The 15,188-nt window shown below is 38.8% G+C and overlaps 1 protein-coding gene across 3 annotated transcripts in view; it reads right to left on the bottom strand.

Moving 5' to 3' along the window:
• Positions 1-3,149: 3,149 nt before the first annotated feature.
• foxn1 (forkhead box N1) overlaps positions 3,150-15,188 on the bottom strand; it is a 32,700-nt gene continuing 20,661 nt past the window's right edge. For 2 of the 3 annotated variants that reach the window (XM_023351516.1, XM_023351514.1), the window contains exons 2-9: positions 10,910-11,051; positions 8,314-8,610; positions 8,048-8,143; positions 7,839-7,969; positions 7,602-7,698; positions 5,415-5,622; positions 4,835-5,299; positions 3,150-4,354 (exon numbers count right to left, since the gene is read on the bottom strand). In XM_023351516.1, coding sequence (XP_023207284.1) covers positions 4,065-4,354; positions 4,835-5,299; positions 5,415-5,622; positions 7,602-7,698; positions 7,839-7,969; positions 8,048-8,143; positions 8,314-8,610; positions 10,910-11,032 — 1,707 coding nt within the window. In that variant the 5' untranslated portion in view covers positions 11,033-11,051 and the 3' untranslated portion in view covers positions 3,150-4,064. The remainder of the gene's footprint in view (positions 4,355-4,834; positions 5,300-5,414; positions 5,623-7,601; positions 7,699-7,838; positions 7,970-8,047; positions 8,144-8,313; positions 8,611-10,909; positions 11,052-15,188) is intronic. The other variant, XM_023351515.1, reaches the window with a different exon arrangement.

Below are 15,188 nucleotides of genomic sequence, written 5' to 3' on the forward strand. Positions count from 1 at the left end.
TATAAGGAATTTAAGTGGCAGAAAAACACAAAGTAGTGCAAAATTTCATGGGTTTAAACATTTTCTAACGGATACATTTTTTCCACATGTGCATGCATTTATATTTATGTTTTGTCCCAGATTGATCTGCCTCCATTTTCCCATCATCTCTGCCTGGCTTCTCTGTCCCTGCTAAAGAAAAACACCCCACAGTGGGATGTGTCACTGCGAGGTCCAATTTTCATTTATAAAAATTAAAAAATGAAAAGCATGAATATGTTCCCTCTCATCTTAAAACATGCACTACTTTGCGTCGCTCTGTCGTATGAATCCAAATAAAAGACAAGAAAGTTTTCAGCTGCCATCCGTCCATCCATTAGCTTCCACTTGATCCGGGTTTGGGTCACGGGAGAAGCAGCCTAAGCAAAGAAGCCCAGACATTTTGTTCTCCCTTCCCAGCCACTTGGTCCAGCTCTAGTGTGTCCTGGAACTTCCTCTGTGTCTCCTACTGGTGGACATGTCCAGCATACGTCATCATGGAGGCCAGAGACGCCACCTGAACTGATTTTTCTCAGTGTGGAAGAGCATCGGCTTCACTGTGGGCCCTGATCTGGTCATCGTCTCTGTGTGTGGGAGGGGGGGCAGAAACCCTGCAGACTTTACTCAATACTCCAGTTTTCAACTGTAACATTAAAAAAAATGTGAAAAATGTCGTGAATACCTTTGCAAGGCACTGCTGATGCTCTCTCTTCGATATCAAGCTAAATTATAAACCTAGAGTTTTTTTTTTTATCATACAACATCTCTATAGTTTCCATGCGTGTGTGGTAGCGGAGGCACTGATATTTTCTGCTAGTGTTTAGATAAAATAGAATGTTTTATTTGGAACTATTTTAAAACATTTTTTTTAAATGTTATAACTACTTAGATGTAGGAAAACTACAATATACAGAAAGACCGATTTTGATATAATATATAAGTATATTTACAGTTTATAGTTTCATGGCACTTTTACTCTTATAGTTACTTAAAATTGTATTAGCAGACATATCTAAGTGACTCTCTTTTCCGCCTGTGTTTTGTTGCTGTCCAGATGACTGTGTCCTTTGTCTTTGTGAGAATTTGATTTCATGTCTTCGGGTTGATTTTGCCGCCACGACAGGAATATTTTTAAGTCAGGAAACATCCAGTTCCAGTCAGAGGCTGACATACACTCATCAATTTTGGTTTAAGCTGTTCTTTTTCTATGGCTGAATCATTATACCCAAGTAACTAAATTAAATTAAAAATAAAGAATTGGGTGTATAGATTTCAATTTGTCACAGATTTTCTCTGAAATAAAGAGTCATAATCGTAAATAAAGGCTGAACATGTATTACCTTAAGATGTTAAAATAAGTGGTGCTGAAATGTCTTAACTTGACAAGACCAAGGCCTGCTTATGGAGCGACCATCATCGGTTCTAGATGGTCTTTTTCTCTTTGCTGTTTTAAAAACCATCTGCAAGTCCAACAAACTCAGTGAGGATCTAAGAAGGAGAATGTAGATTTACAGTAGTTGTGAACGTTTTTTAAAAGTAATTTTCAAATGGATTTCTAGATGAAAGGTGATTGGTTTGGATGTTTTTTCATTTATTGTCCACAGAGAGGCACTAGACAGAAAGAAATGAACACATTCAAACTGAAAGGAGGTAAATGATGCTTCCTGAAAGAAAGCCAAGGTGGAGAAAATGCAGGAAGTTGGAGTTGGTAAAAGAACAACTTAAATAAATCACTAATAGCTCCAAATTAATTTGACGTTGATCCACACGGTGAATCTATGTAAACTCCACACTAGCGGAACAAGTCGGCGTCGGGCCGAGGGGCGGGGCTAATGACAGCCAAATAATAAAGCTCATGATAATTTAACTTTACAACATAGACATGCCCGCAACAGCGGAGCTTACAAGTTTCATCACCACATAGAGCGACTATGTGATTCTGAAGTCCATCAAACAGACATGAAGTACAACAAACCAAGAGAACAACAAACATCAGGCTACTGGTCACTAATGATGAAACAACACAAATTCAAAGTAGTTCAGAACCGAGGATGGCGATCGGATCATTTTGACACTTTATCAATTTAAACTCAGAGCCTGAAGCCAATTGGTCCGCGGCCCGGTGGTTGGGGACCCCTGTGATAAAGGCTTGAATTTCTTGAATTTTTGTAGTCATATTCTGTCTCATCAGGGGGCCCGCCCCACCCACAGGACCCCTGAAGGTCCGCCCCTGAAACTTCAGACTATTACGGAATCAGAAAGCAGTTTTGATATCTGATACTTTCTGTTTAACTGAACACTGTGTTAACTTTGTTGCTGATAAATGTTTTCAATCAACATGGAAAATTGTAAGAGTTTTGTCTCTAATTTTATCAAAGAAATAAAACTGGGATTTTCACAAAATCTTGAAATGCGTTTATCTCAAGACTTGACTAGAGGAATGACTGAAATAACATTTTATAGTCTCAAAACAGGACATTAATAGAAAAATACAACATTTAGATACACTCATAGTATGTTGTTGTGACATTTCCATTTCAATAACAGTTTCACAAAAGTGTAAAAGGAACAGTGACCTTAATTAATGAGTTCAGATGAGCATATCTACACACTACAGTTCTCATTAGTTGTAGTTTTTCTCTGAATAAATCTAAATACTTACAATTAAGTGAAAACTAAAAGGTTTGACAGAAGTACCTTGTTGTATGAAACAAAAACAGCAGAACCACGTGGGGATGTTGCTGCCATCTACTGTTGAAACAGCGTTACTGCACTGTTTCCATGGGCGATCCAACCGACCAGTCAGGGTTTCACAATTACCTGGAGAGCGGTGATGTTTTGACTGCATCATATTAAAAGTAACATTTAGGGCGTTGATGATTTTGGTGCATGGCTTTTCGTCAGGAGTTGGGCTCGGCTTCTCCTGCTCCTGCTCCAACATGGCGGTGCACAGACCAAAATTAACAAGGGCATGGATGAAAGAGTTTGCCATGGAAGAACTGTTCTATAAAAGTGTTCAATGAAAGTATTATTAAACATTCATACGTTTAAATGTTTAATAATGTTTAAAGCCATTTATTTTGCTTAGAACAGGGTGGATCTTCTTTATAAGCCTACAGTGTCTCTGGCTGTTTTAGCAAGTCATAAATAGAGCCCGACATGTGGATTGTTTAGTCTTTAAATACTTTATCAAGTTACTCCTTTAAAAAGAAGCATTTTCGCCCTTGCTTTTTTAGTATCCTTTATGTTTACCTGAAATATCTGTGTACAACAGACATCTTTACCCCACCATCATATAACTTTTCCCTTCTTCTGTTTCTTCTGCTTTTTCTTTTCATTTGTTTATATTATTGGGAAGGTCTACAAATAATGGTACTAAGGCCACCTGGTATGAGGTATGGTTTAGCGTTTGAGTTGCAGTGCAGCACAGCCCATGGAGGAAAGTGGATTAGGTTTTGAGTATCAAATATGAGTGTGAGTACTTGATTCTGAATACATTTAGTGAATGCCAGTATCAGACATCAATGCAAATGGTTTTTTTATAATTAACCTTTGTGAAAACTGAACATCTAACATTTTAGGCACATCAAACCTTCCATAGGATTAATCAAATGGGATGGTGAATGCTAAAAAAAAAACATGTTGAGAAGAGTACATGTTTATGTTTTCATTTATGAACTGATAACATTTTTTAATTTTCACTTTGATAATCAAACTAATATATGTAAGGGAATAATTTACGGACTTGCCTGCATTTAAAACTGAAAATGCCAACTAAAGAGGTGAAACCATAACAACAAAAATAAACTCTTTGAATCTTTAAGTGACAGTACAAACAAGATACATCAAAATTGAAACACATTTTGCTCAAAGTAAATAAATAAACAACTCTGCAAACAAATATATGAATCACATTCAATAACGATACATCGGATATGTCTCAGTTTGACAATGTTTTAAAGCTGATTAGGTTTATAAGCATAAAAAGTGAACACAAGAAGAAATGTTTATTAGTTTGCAAAGTCTCAGAGGAAGCGGAGAGCCGTTTATATCAGGGAAATGGAGGTGGTACAGGAGGTCAGATATCCAGCCAAACTCTCCAGTCCTGAATATCCGACAGGATGTAGTCCATTCCAGCAGCTTATGTCTGCATCCTCGTCCTCATATGCTGCTTTACAGCGAGGTCCAGCATTCCCCTCGAACGTGGGACTGAAAGCCTGCAGGCAGCTGGTCTGTTGGTGGTGATCCTGCTGGGGAAAGGAGGTGGAGAGATGTGTGGCCAGACCATGTGGCTCTGACACCACGCTGTCCTTCCTCAACTCCTCCCACAAGTTTCCTGCAGTAGTAATAAAATCAGACATGTGGGTTGAATCTAGACATCGGTGACTGATGGAGCTAAATACAGAGCAAAACTGGGAGAAAACTTGTTACAGGTTGAAGAAGACATTGAACTGGGGTGGATGTTCACCTTCCAGTTGGAGAAAGTCCTAAAATATACAGTTGGCACTAGCATGGGATGGTCTAATTCAAACCAATGACCTAGTCAAAGTCCAAATTTAAGAATTTGTGGCAAGACATAATAATAATAGCTGTTCTGGGCTGTTCGTGCAATCTGTTTGAGTTTGAGCAGTTCAATCTCTAGACAGCAAAGATGTCCCTGTGGGATCCTTTGTAGAACCAAAGTACTTTGTACTTTGTACAATCTACAATTAACTTATTGTAGATTGTGTTCTTCCACGCTGAAGTATGTGGTTTGTGACTAAAAAAAGTTCTACAGGCATGAAAATCTTGGCATCCTGTAATACGACGTGCTTACCTTGCAGCTGAAGGTCCGTCAGACTGGGGTTGAGTGTGTCTATGTCATAGCTGGTGTCTCCATCTTGAAGTAACTCATGCATTCCCCTCAGGTCAACATTGTACTCTCCCGGCAGTCCAACCCTGTAAACAGGTGGCATTTTCCCAGCTATGGGTGAGTTCAGACATCTAGAGGGTGACGGGATGCCGGCTGCAGGCTGTTGTCCGCAGGGTGAATACAGGGCAAATGAGTTGCTGGGTTGGAGCGTCGTGTGGGGAAGGTAGCTGGGCTGGTGGGGCTGAATCTGAGCGTACTCTGATTGTGGAATGGGTCGACATGCCGGTGGAGGCTGCGTAGGGCTCAGAGGTAAAGGGGTGGGGCTGTACGTAGGGGCCACTCTTTTTAATGTGGTGGTGTTTGTGCTTGGGTAAGGTGGAAAAGGTCTTAATCTGTCTGGCTTCTCTCCCAACAGACGGTCAAAGTCTTCTGTAAGAGAGGATAGAACAAGACAACTTTAAAAGATGATGAATTTAAATGAAAACGCTTTGATCTGGTCACATCAATAAGCTCAGTTGTCTTCATTGCCGTCTCTCTACCTCACCTGGCTTTGCCATGCTCCTGCGGATAGTCTGGGGGTCTTTGCGGCGCCATTTGTGCAGCTCTTCCTGCATTTTCTCCACCTTGGCTGGATTTAGACCCCAAAGGCAGCCTTTACGGGAAGTGTTGCCGTTCTTGTTCTCCACCTTTTCAAAGCATTTGTTCAGGGAAAGGTTGTGTCTTACCGAGTTTTTCCAACCGTCAGGGGCGTTCTGAGCAGAGACAGAGACGCAATGTGTTAGGAAATCATTATTCTTACACTTTAAGATCTTGAACCCGAGGCCTGGAATTTGAAGTGAACCATTAACGATTAGTGCCAACTTTTTGTACTGTTTCTCTCTAGCTGCGGTGAAATTATTAGAAAAGAGAATCCTGCTGATCTCCCTGGATTCGGGGCTGATGACACACTTTCTGCTTCCTCGCTGCTACATTGTAGCTAAAAGTGCATAATCTTAAAAGGGGAAAAAAATGTGTTCATTATATGGATTTATATTTGAAGTAAATTAACTTTTACTGTTGCGGAAAAATGATAAAAGCATACTTTTTAGTTACTATTAACAATTCACCAATTAATGCAGGGACATCAATCTCCTCCCTGCAGGGTTCATTTTTGCCCACATCTGCTCTTCTCTTTGATTTGAATCTGCATGCCATAACAAGTGCCTACTGAGCCGAACGTTAGTGAAACATACTTGGCAACATCAAGCAGGTTTTTTTTTCTTTAAAATTTATCCAGTGAACATGGTTTTTCACTGAAGTTTCATTTTATTTATCCTCCTGAACCTTCTGACCCCGCAGCTCGGGTTTTAGCCACCTGTTTGGAAATCAGCCATCAGTGCAGAAATTTTAATAAATAGATAACAGTGTGCTTCACTAGATCATAGCCGATGGGCTCAGTAATTGCGTATAAGGCACCTTTTTAATATTTATGGTGGGAAACTTTTGAGCTCTTTCCAGATCCGAGTGTCAACTCATCTGAGAATCAGGGTTCAACCTGAGCTCTGACCCCACAGGTGCCGAATGTGTTTAATATTAATGCAACAGGAAGCAGTTTTAAAATTCACTCACATCTGTATGCTACTTCCTTCACATTAAACCCTGTGGCAGGCATTTATGTGTTATTAGCTTTAGCAGACAAACCTGAGAGAATCCTTCAGAATTAGATAAACCATTAGTGGCAAATTGCGCTCAAATGTTTTGTACCACTTGGATTTATTTAGACAGTCACCTAGTGTTATAAGTTGATGAGCAAACATTCAATTACCCAACAATTAAATGATTAATAACATCTTCTTTGAGGTAATGTTTTACCGTTTAACTGATCCAAGGAGTTGTTGCGCTTACATGAAGTTTAAAAAAAATTGAGGAGAAAGAAAATCAGTAATCTTCTAATTTTTAAGATTCTCATCTTTTCCATCCATTATTTATTTTGGGGTTTATCCAAACCTTTTGTTTTTGGCATGGTCTTGTGTATTAATAGCACAACATAAAAACGAGTCTCCATTATCTGGGGAAGGACAAACGGATGGATGGATTCCCTACTAATGCTTCAAATTTTACTGCAACTTTTTTCTTCTTGCATTTGACCTCATCTTTGAAATCTTGCTATAAAATGTTCTTCTTTCTTTTCTGTTGAAAAGCAAAGCATTAAGCTGTGAACAAACATTTTGGTCAAAAATAGGATCAGGTCTCTGTGCATTTTAGTTATTACATGTTTATGCAATAAAATAAAACGGAAGTCCAAGTTTTGTGGCGGCTTTGTTGATTCCTCAATCAAATACTGTACTTTGGTTGCACTGCTTGTTCCTGCTTTTTTACCATATATATTTTTAAAATATAGGTCCCTACATTATCTGAAAGTAATTTTGTTTAACTGACTATCCCTTTCAAGAAATGTGAAGTCAATAATCTTTGACAGTTCACTTATGTGGCAAATTAGCTAAAATGACTCTATTCAACTCCGAGTCGTCGTTTCCAAAACACAAAGAGTAACAACATGCTCACAGCAATAGCAGATGCGTTTAAATAAAATAAACAAATTGCTTACTTGCAGAAGTAGCAGAAGGGTAAATATTCATTAGTGAAAGTCATATGTTGAAAGATGTTGCACATTCACATTGTATGATCTTTATATTCCCTTAAACTATGAAATGAAATGCAGTGGGCATGTAATGCTCAGTGTGTCCAATACCTTAAAATATGGGAAGTGTTCAGTCATGAAGCTGTAGATCTCACTGACCGGCAGACTTCCTGTTTTGCTGTTCTTCAAAGCCATAAAAATCAAGATGCTGCAGCAATTAAAAGGAAACAGGTTTTCAAATTACACTTATATTTGACACAACGCAGCATTTATATTTAATACTGCCCAACCACATGCATCTGTGCTTTAGAACTAAATTCCCAGTAGTGAAATGTGATGCTGTGTTACCTGTAGGAGTAAATGGGTTTGGGGAAGAGGGCTTCTGTTGACCTCTCCTGATGTGGCTGAATGGAGAGACTCTGAAGGGGATATTTGGTGCCGTCTGGCTGATCGGCATTAGGAAACAGTTTAGCTGAAACCTGTGGAGCACACGCACAACAAACGATGAACCACTGCATCGTGTGCTGTTTGTCAAGCGATCATTTAAAGCGCGCTACCTGCTGCATGGAGCTCATCGAGTCATAGGATGGATAACTTTGAGACAGAGAGCCGTAAGGTTCCACTGGTACAGCCGGCAGCTCTGGGTACAGATTCTGAAAATATGCAAAACGTTTGAGGGAACCATGAGTAACAAAAAATTGACAGAAATGTTTCCCCTGTTAAAGTTCATTAATATGTGCTGCAGAATATGAGCCTATTGATAGTAAAAAGCTTTTGATAGATCGATTATTGAACTAGCAGACAGTGTGGTAAATCTAGGAACCTGAATGCTGTCGCTGTATTCGCCCCAGGTTGTTTGTACATCTCTGCTGCATGAACCAGTGTCGAGAATGTTCACTTCCTGCAGGCTGCTGAGGGAAGAGGAGCTCTGAAGGAGGCAATCTGAAGCATCCACCTCTCCGTCGCTGAACTGTCGACGGTACGGGTGGAAGCGGTCAGCCGGGGCGCGTTCTGAGCTGATGGTCCCGTCAGCGCTGTGTCTCCTGCTCAGAGCTGAAGTCCTCAGGCCGGAGTGGTCGCTCCCTTGTTGGGGGAAGCAGATGTCCTCGCCCTCTTTAATCTGCAGTGTCAAAGAAGATACAAGGAACATAATGTACTTGCAACAGTCTACACCCAGATTTCAGAGACTTTTTTTTCTATTTTATTTATGAGCTAAATAGCAACAGCAATTCCAAGAGACCTCCTGAGAATTCCCTGAAACAAATCCAGGAATTTTCTTCTCCACATGCACATAAATCAAAGAGAACAGGCTGAACATACTAACCTTCAGTTTGCCTTCGAGGAATCATTACCTCCACACTGACAACTGTACAATCTCGGTTTGGAAACTTCTGATAAGACAAGCTAGGCTGAAACTCAGAAACAGCTTGACCTTCCATGAGTGCAATATTTTCCAGGAGTTTTCTGCATATTCAATCAATGTCAAATATTAATGTGATGTGATCTTACTATTAAAACTGTTGCTATGCCCCAGATTTTGTGTGCAAAATGCAGATTGTAGGATGTTATGTATGAATATATAATCATTTAAGGGCAATTTTATCCAAAATAAAAAGACGGAGCTTCTTAGGTTTTGGATCTAGTTCAGTGCACCTTCATTTGTACTGCTCCAATTTATCTCTGACTTTTCCCAGAACATCAAAAGATTAAGTTACTAAACAAAACCATAACAATGAAAATCCAAATAGCAGAACTAGCATAGCAACAAAGAGCTCATCCCAAAATGCTATTATCCAACCAAAGACTAGATTCAAAGATTTTAAACAAAATACAACCCATATAAATTAGTCAGGGTTGTAAAAAAAAAAAGTCAGTAGTTATTTTGTTCATTCAAGCTCTCTAAAATAAGGGTTCTACAGTTGTTACAGTAGTAACAAGGGCAGCAGAATTGGATTTTGAAGTTTGCGTTTCAGTAAAACTCAAAACTCTGACTCTCTAAATCAGTTTTCTGTGATGAAACTTTGCAAGTTTTTCAAACTGAAAGCTCCAATTTTCCAAACACTCTTTTAATAACCACAGTGCATCCAGGTTTTTTTGTGTGTCTTTTTCAATTCCTCTCAAGAATCAGGTAAAAAAAAAAGTGACAAAAGTATATATATTAATACAAATGAAAATATATGTATAACTCTGGTATAGTATTTTTGTAAGAATGATCAAACAGAGCATGCTTCAGGACCGATATCTGTTTACATGACACACAAAGGCATATTAGGTCATTCATGAGGATGAGGAATCAGTGAGAACTGATATTGCCGTCACAAAGGAGTGTCCCGTTTCCAAGGGGAATATTTTAACCACTACCTGAATTAAATAACAGACGGTGGAGGAGCTGAAATGTGGGTTGGCAGTGTTTTTACATGAATGGTGCCCTGTGTGTGCCCCTCCATCTGCACACCCATTCAACTTGGTGGACCAAGATATATAGGATTAGATATAGGTGGAGATATGTCAAAATGAATATAAGAAGACATATATATTAACAGAAATGGAACAAAATTTACGATAAATTCTAGCTTAGTACATCTCAAACTGTTTGAAAGACTATTGAGTGAAGAATGATCCAGATCAGATTTTTCCAGTTCAAGTACTTTTTGAATCATCAAATGGAAACCAGATTAGCCCCAAAACAAGGAAATTATCCTTAAACTTAGACAAATCAAATGACGGGACTCAGGTTCCAACCTCAGCATCATTAGCTGCTACCAGAGGTGCAGAAGTAGCAATATTTTCTCACACTGTTCACAACAAAGGCAGACAAAATCTTGCCAATTGTCAAATAGAAAATTTGTTGAAATACAACAAAGACATGAGTTTTTGGTTTTGTTTTTTGGTTTTTTTTTTCCTAAAAGGCCTAGGTTTTGCCGCCCTGGGTGTTGAGCCACATTGCCGACTTTAAGAAATACCACCGAATAGATGTGTGGGTAACCCCAGGAGATAAGTTTCAGCTTTGCTATTACAGATCAACAACAAAGGGAACTTGTACAAGTGGGTGCAGCAGAAAGCCATCTCACAGTCACAAAATATTTACAAGAAACATTACATTTATTTAAAGCTAATTTAATTATCCCAATAATACAAAGGACACATTTCTTTACATGGCAAGAAAGATTATCATATTGATTGTTTTGCCATGTCAGATAAATCATAAAATCCCATCACTATTGCTAATAACAGCTCTTGGCTTACATTCATTTTTTTATTTTTTTTGTTTTGGTTTTCCAAACTGAGACCATTTTGACAGCTGCCTAATGCAGGTGACTCATACCTACTCAGATTAATACATCTAAAAATGTTCTTTCTTAAAGTAAACCCTAATTTAAAAAAAAAAAAAACAAAAAAAAAACATGGCAGCTACAAACCTGACGGGTCTCCATCTGCTGGCAGGTTGCCCTGCAGGGTTCACAGGTGTGCAGGCCGACCTCAAGAGTTAAGGCTTGATACCTGCTGCTGTTGTGGAAGGAAAACTTTGGGGAGTTTGACATCCTGCTGTGAAATGTGCTGCTGTGGAGACAAAAGAAGGCAAAAGTAACAGCTTGATTAGGTAAGCCAAAGGTAAGCCAAATCATTGCCTCATGTTTTCATTTGTCTGATTAAATTAAATAAACGTAATCTTGTGAAGAAGGATTTACCCCATTCAAGTTTTCTTCTTGTGTTTTAAAGTTCAGCAATAAAGAAAAAAGTTATCCAAACCAACTTGGCTCTCTGTAAAAAAGGTATAACCAGCAAAGACCCTTTTACCTTGCTGTGTAAGGATTATGGCCCCCTCTTTCTGCAGAATTGTTTCGTGTGTGTTGTTGTTGTTGTTGTTGTTGTTGTTGTTGTTGCAGAATTGCTTTAATTCACCCATATGGATGGTTTTCAAGCATGAACTGCCCATTTAATATCATGTCATAACATTTCAATTTGAAATATGTCCATATTTTTGGACTATGCCAATGAAGCGCTAGTTTTGCTGTTTTTAATTATTCAGAGATAAACTTGGTTAGTTTTGGATCGCCTTCTTGTTTAAGTCTGTTTGAGCTTAGGGTTATAAACTGACCCTGTGCTCAGATCAAAAATTTTGGTTCAATCAATTAGAGGAAGTTGCCCAGATCCTGAAGCAGACCTTTATTTCATCATCATGTTTCGCCGAGGATGATGTCTTTTTTCTGAAATGCTGAATTAACGAAGTCAGGCTCCTTTCAAATAGTTAAACTTTTGTCTCGTCCGTCTACAGAATATTTCCCTAAAAGTTTTGGGACTCGTCAACATGTTTTCTGATAAATGTCACAAGGCTTTTATGTCTATTATTATTATTATTATTATTTTCTTGGTCAGCAGTGGATTTGACGTTGGACCCAAAGTGAGCGTCTCATATAACAAGTCCTGGCCCATTTATCATGTCTTCCTGCTCGCTCACAACTCACTTTATTGCCATCTCAGTATTGGCTTTAATAACTTTAAAGCTTTCATAACGTTAAAGGCCACTGCAGCCAAAAAAAAAACAAACAACAACAAACATTTAAGTAGGAAAAAAAGAAGACATCTGTGAGTTTTTATGATCTTAAACATCCATGGTGTAATAAGCACTCAGCAGGAAGCGATCTGTGTTTTAAGAAGGTACCTGAGTCCACTGTTCCTCTGAGATTGTATCTCCTGAGTCATTACCCTGCTTTAAACCTGTCAGACATAATCCTGCTGTCAACATGACCTCAGAAGTGGCTACACTCATTTTCAGAGATAATACATCACACAGTGATCGTACATGTGTCAGGGATTCATCCGCCGGAGTGCGAAGAAGTGTAAAATGATCCCAACAGAGGCGCGCGACACGTGGGCCCCATTTCCAGTAAAGGTAACCTCAAACCCGCCTCGGACCAAGCTCATTAAAAGTGCCAGCAAACCATGATGGCTGTTAGGTCACGTAAAGCTGCAGAGTGCTGAGGCAGACAAGGTGCACAGAGTGTTTAAGGAGAGGAAAGTAGCAAATGAAAGTTCCCTCTGCTTGAATCAAAGGAGGCTTAAGTGTCGAGGAGAAAGTTGAGCAATTGTCTCTTTCATCACCGTGGCAACAAATCCTCTCATCTGTTTGATGAACAGGCTGCCACCGACCAGAGCCAGCACGCTCTCAGATACAGACAGGGAACTTAAGCTTTAGTGATGAGATTTAATGTTCCAAAAAAACAACGAACTGATCGCTTTTAATCATGAATGAAAGCAATATTTAATTTGTCTGTGTTTCAAACTCAGCACTAAGCCGGTAGGAATGCTGGAGCATCGCCGAGGATCCATCATGTCAGGAGCAGCAGTGATCTATTGTCACAGAATAACTTTTACCAACTCTTGACGTGAGCAGTGTGTTTCAGTATCATTTCTTTTTCATTACCAGAAGCTGCGGAATATTTAAAATTGAAAACGTTACAGTCTCTGAATGTAATTTGATAAAGTAGCAAGACAAGCAAATGCATGCATGCAGTTAACTATCAACACTGATAGATTTGTTTTTTTCCTGTAGCCTGTGGCTATTCTAAGCTTGTAAAACACAATTTTATCACATATAAAGAAGATTTACGTAACCTCCTCCTCAGTAATGTTTTATTCAAACTTAAATTTACTCATCTTCTTTTATTTTTATAATCATTTGTCTGATTGATGCTAACAGAAGCAGAATTTACCTGCAACATGACAATAATCCAAAAAATACCATCAAAGTTGAACTGTGAAGAAATACCAAATCTTAGTGGTCTGCCAGTCCTCTCACACATCTCACAGAAATAAAAATAATAATAATAATAAATAAAGAGATAGTATTTCCTAATAGAGAACTAAATAGTTTGTGGCTTGTTCTAATTCTTCAGGACTTTAACATAAATCTGCTACTTGTCAGGCGAGTTGTTCAGTAAGTCTTTGCTGCCAAGTGTGAGTGAGAACATTAACTTTTTCTCCGTTCAGAGATATCATATTTCTTGTGCAGCACAAATACCAAAGTCAAACTTTGGTGAACTTAACAGATCCAGTGAACTTAACTTTCTAATCCTAGGTGTCTTCGTTAAAGGTTTACAATGCTTCCTAGAGGGAACTTAAAATGTTCTGCTACTATTTCCATAACATTATTGTCTTCAGCAGTGAAACTGTGAGCTTCACAATCAGAAGCATCTGGACTTGATCATGGTGAGCTTGTAGATTTGAAATATTCGGTTATAATCACGCTTTTGGGCAATTTCAAGAATGGGCTTTTAGCCTGCTGTTTGTTCATTGTGCAGATGTTTCGTTCAAACTTGAAATTGACAAATACTGCTAACTGTCTCTAAAAAGGATTAATAGTGGTAAGCCGTATTTTTAGATTCTTACACCTGCTGTGTAGCATCAAGAAATCACTGAACTAGAACTGGTCTGACAGCACGAAGTAGACAACAGTCTTAATAACCTGTTAACGTATTTTAAAGCAACTTTAAACCAGCTGACAGATGTTGATGACTTTCTCCTCTATAGACTGGATCTTATTGTGTTGTTTCATAAGATGATGGATTTCAGTCATTAATGTTTCACATTTCTGAAAAACAAATTATGTCCAACATAAAGAAACCTTTTGGCAAGATTGTTTTTTCAGTGCAATTGATAACATTTCTACATTCAGCAAATGTAAAACCAGAACTTTCTGTTCAATTCTTATCAGTTATTGATATTTGATTTGTTGCTGTAACATTTTCTGAACATTGATTTCACCAAAGGTAAAAGGTCATTTTATTTATATAGCACATTTTCAGCAGCAGAGGCAATTCAAAGAACTTTACAAGAATTAAAAGGAACAAAATAACAAACCAAAGGAAAGAATATAATAATGTTGATAAACTAAATACTCCTGTTCAGGGTTGCTAGATAAGTATAAGTATCTAATTTCTTTTCTTGGTTGGAAGAATAGGAGTCTAAAAAGTAGTTGCTAGAGTAGTTTTTCTTTTCTAAGTTTGTTCTAATTCAGGGGTGGGCAACTCCAGGCCTCGAGGGCCGGTCTCCTGCAACTTTTAGATGTATCTCTACTTCAACACACCTGAGTCAAATAATGAGGTTATTAGCAGGACTCTGGAGAACTTGACTGCACCTAGGAGGCGATTCAGCTGTTGGATTCAAGTGTGTTGGACCAGGCGCAGTGCTTCTCAATTCCAGTCCTCAGGCCCCCCTGCTCTGCATGTTTCAGATGTGCCTCTATACCAGAACAGCTGATTCAAATGATTGCATGACGTCTTCTGCAGCCGCCAAGTACTGCAGAAGCCTGTTAATCACCCAAAGATTCAATCCAGGTGTGTGGCAGAAGGGAAACACCTAAAACATGCAGGGCAGGAAGGCCTGAGGACCGGAATTGAGAAACACTGGACCAGGGAGACGTCTAAGAGTTGCAGGACACCGACCCTCAAGGACCAGGATTGCCCATCCCTGTTCTAATCCCTAACAACCTAGCCTAACTAATTTATTTGGCTTATTTAACATTTAATTTTATAATACAGAATTAAATGCATGGATATTAATCTATCCATCAATTCTCTATATTGGGGTGTCAGCCCATCTCCAGTGGTCAATAGGCAAGAGACAGGGAACAGGCTGGACATCATCGCCGGTCTATCACAAGACAACAAAGGACAAACAACCATGTGTATATCCCCC

Source organism: Xiphophorus maculatus, chromosome 18 (genome assembly GCF_002775205.1).
Source record: "Xiphophorus maculatus strain JP 163 A chromosome 18, X_maculatus-5.0-male, whole genome shotgun sequence".
In the NCBI taxonomy this organism is placed as follows: domain Eukaryota; kingdom Metazoa; phylum Chordata; class Actinopteri; order Cyprinodontiformes; family Poeciliidae; genus Xiphophorus; species Xiphophorus maculatus.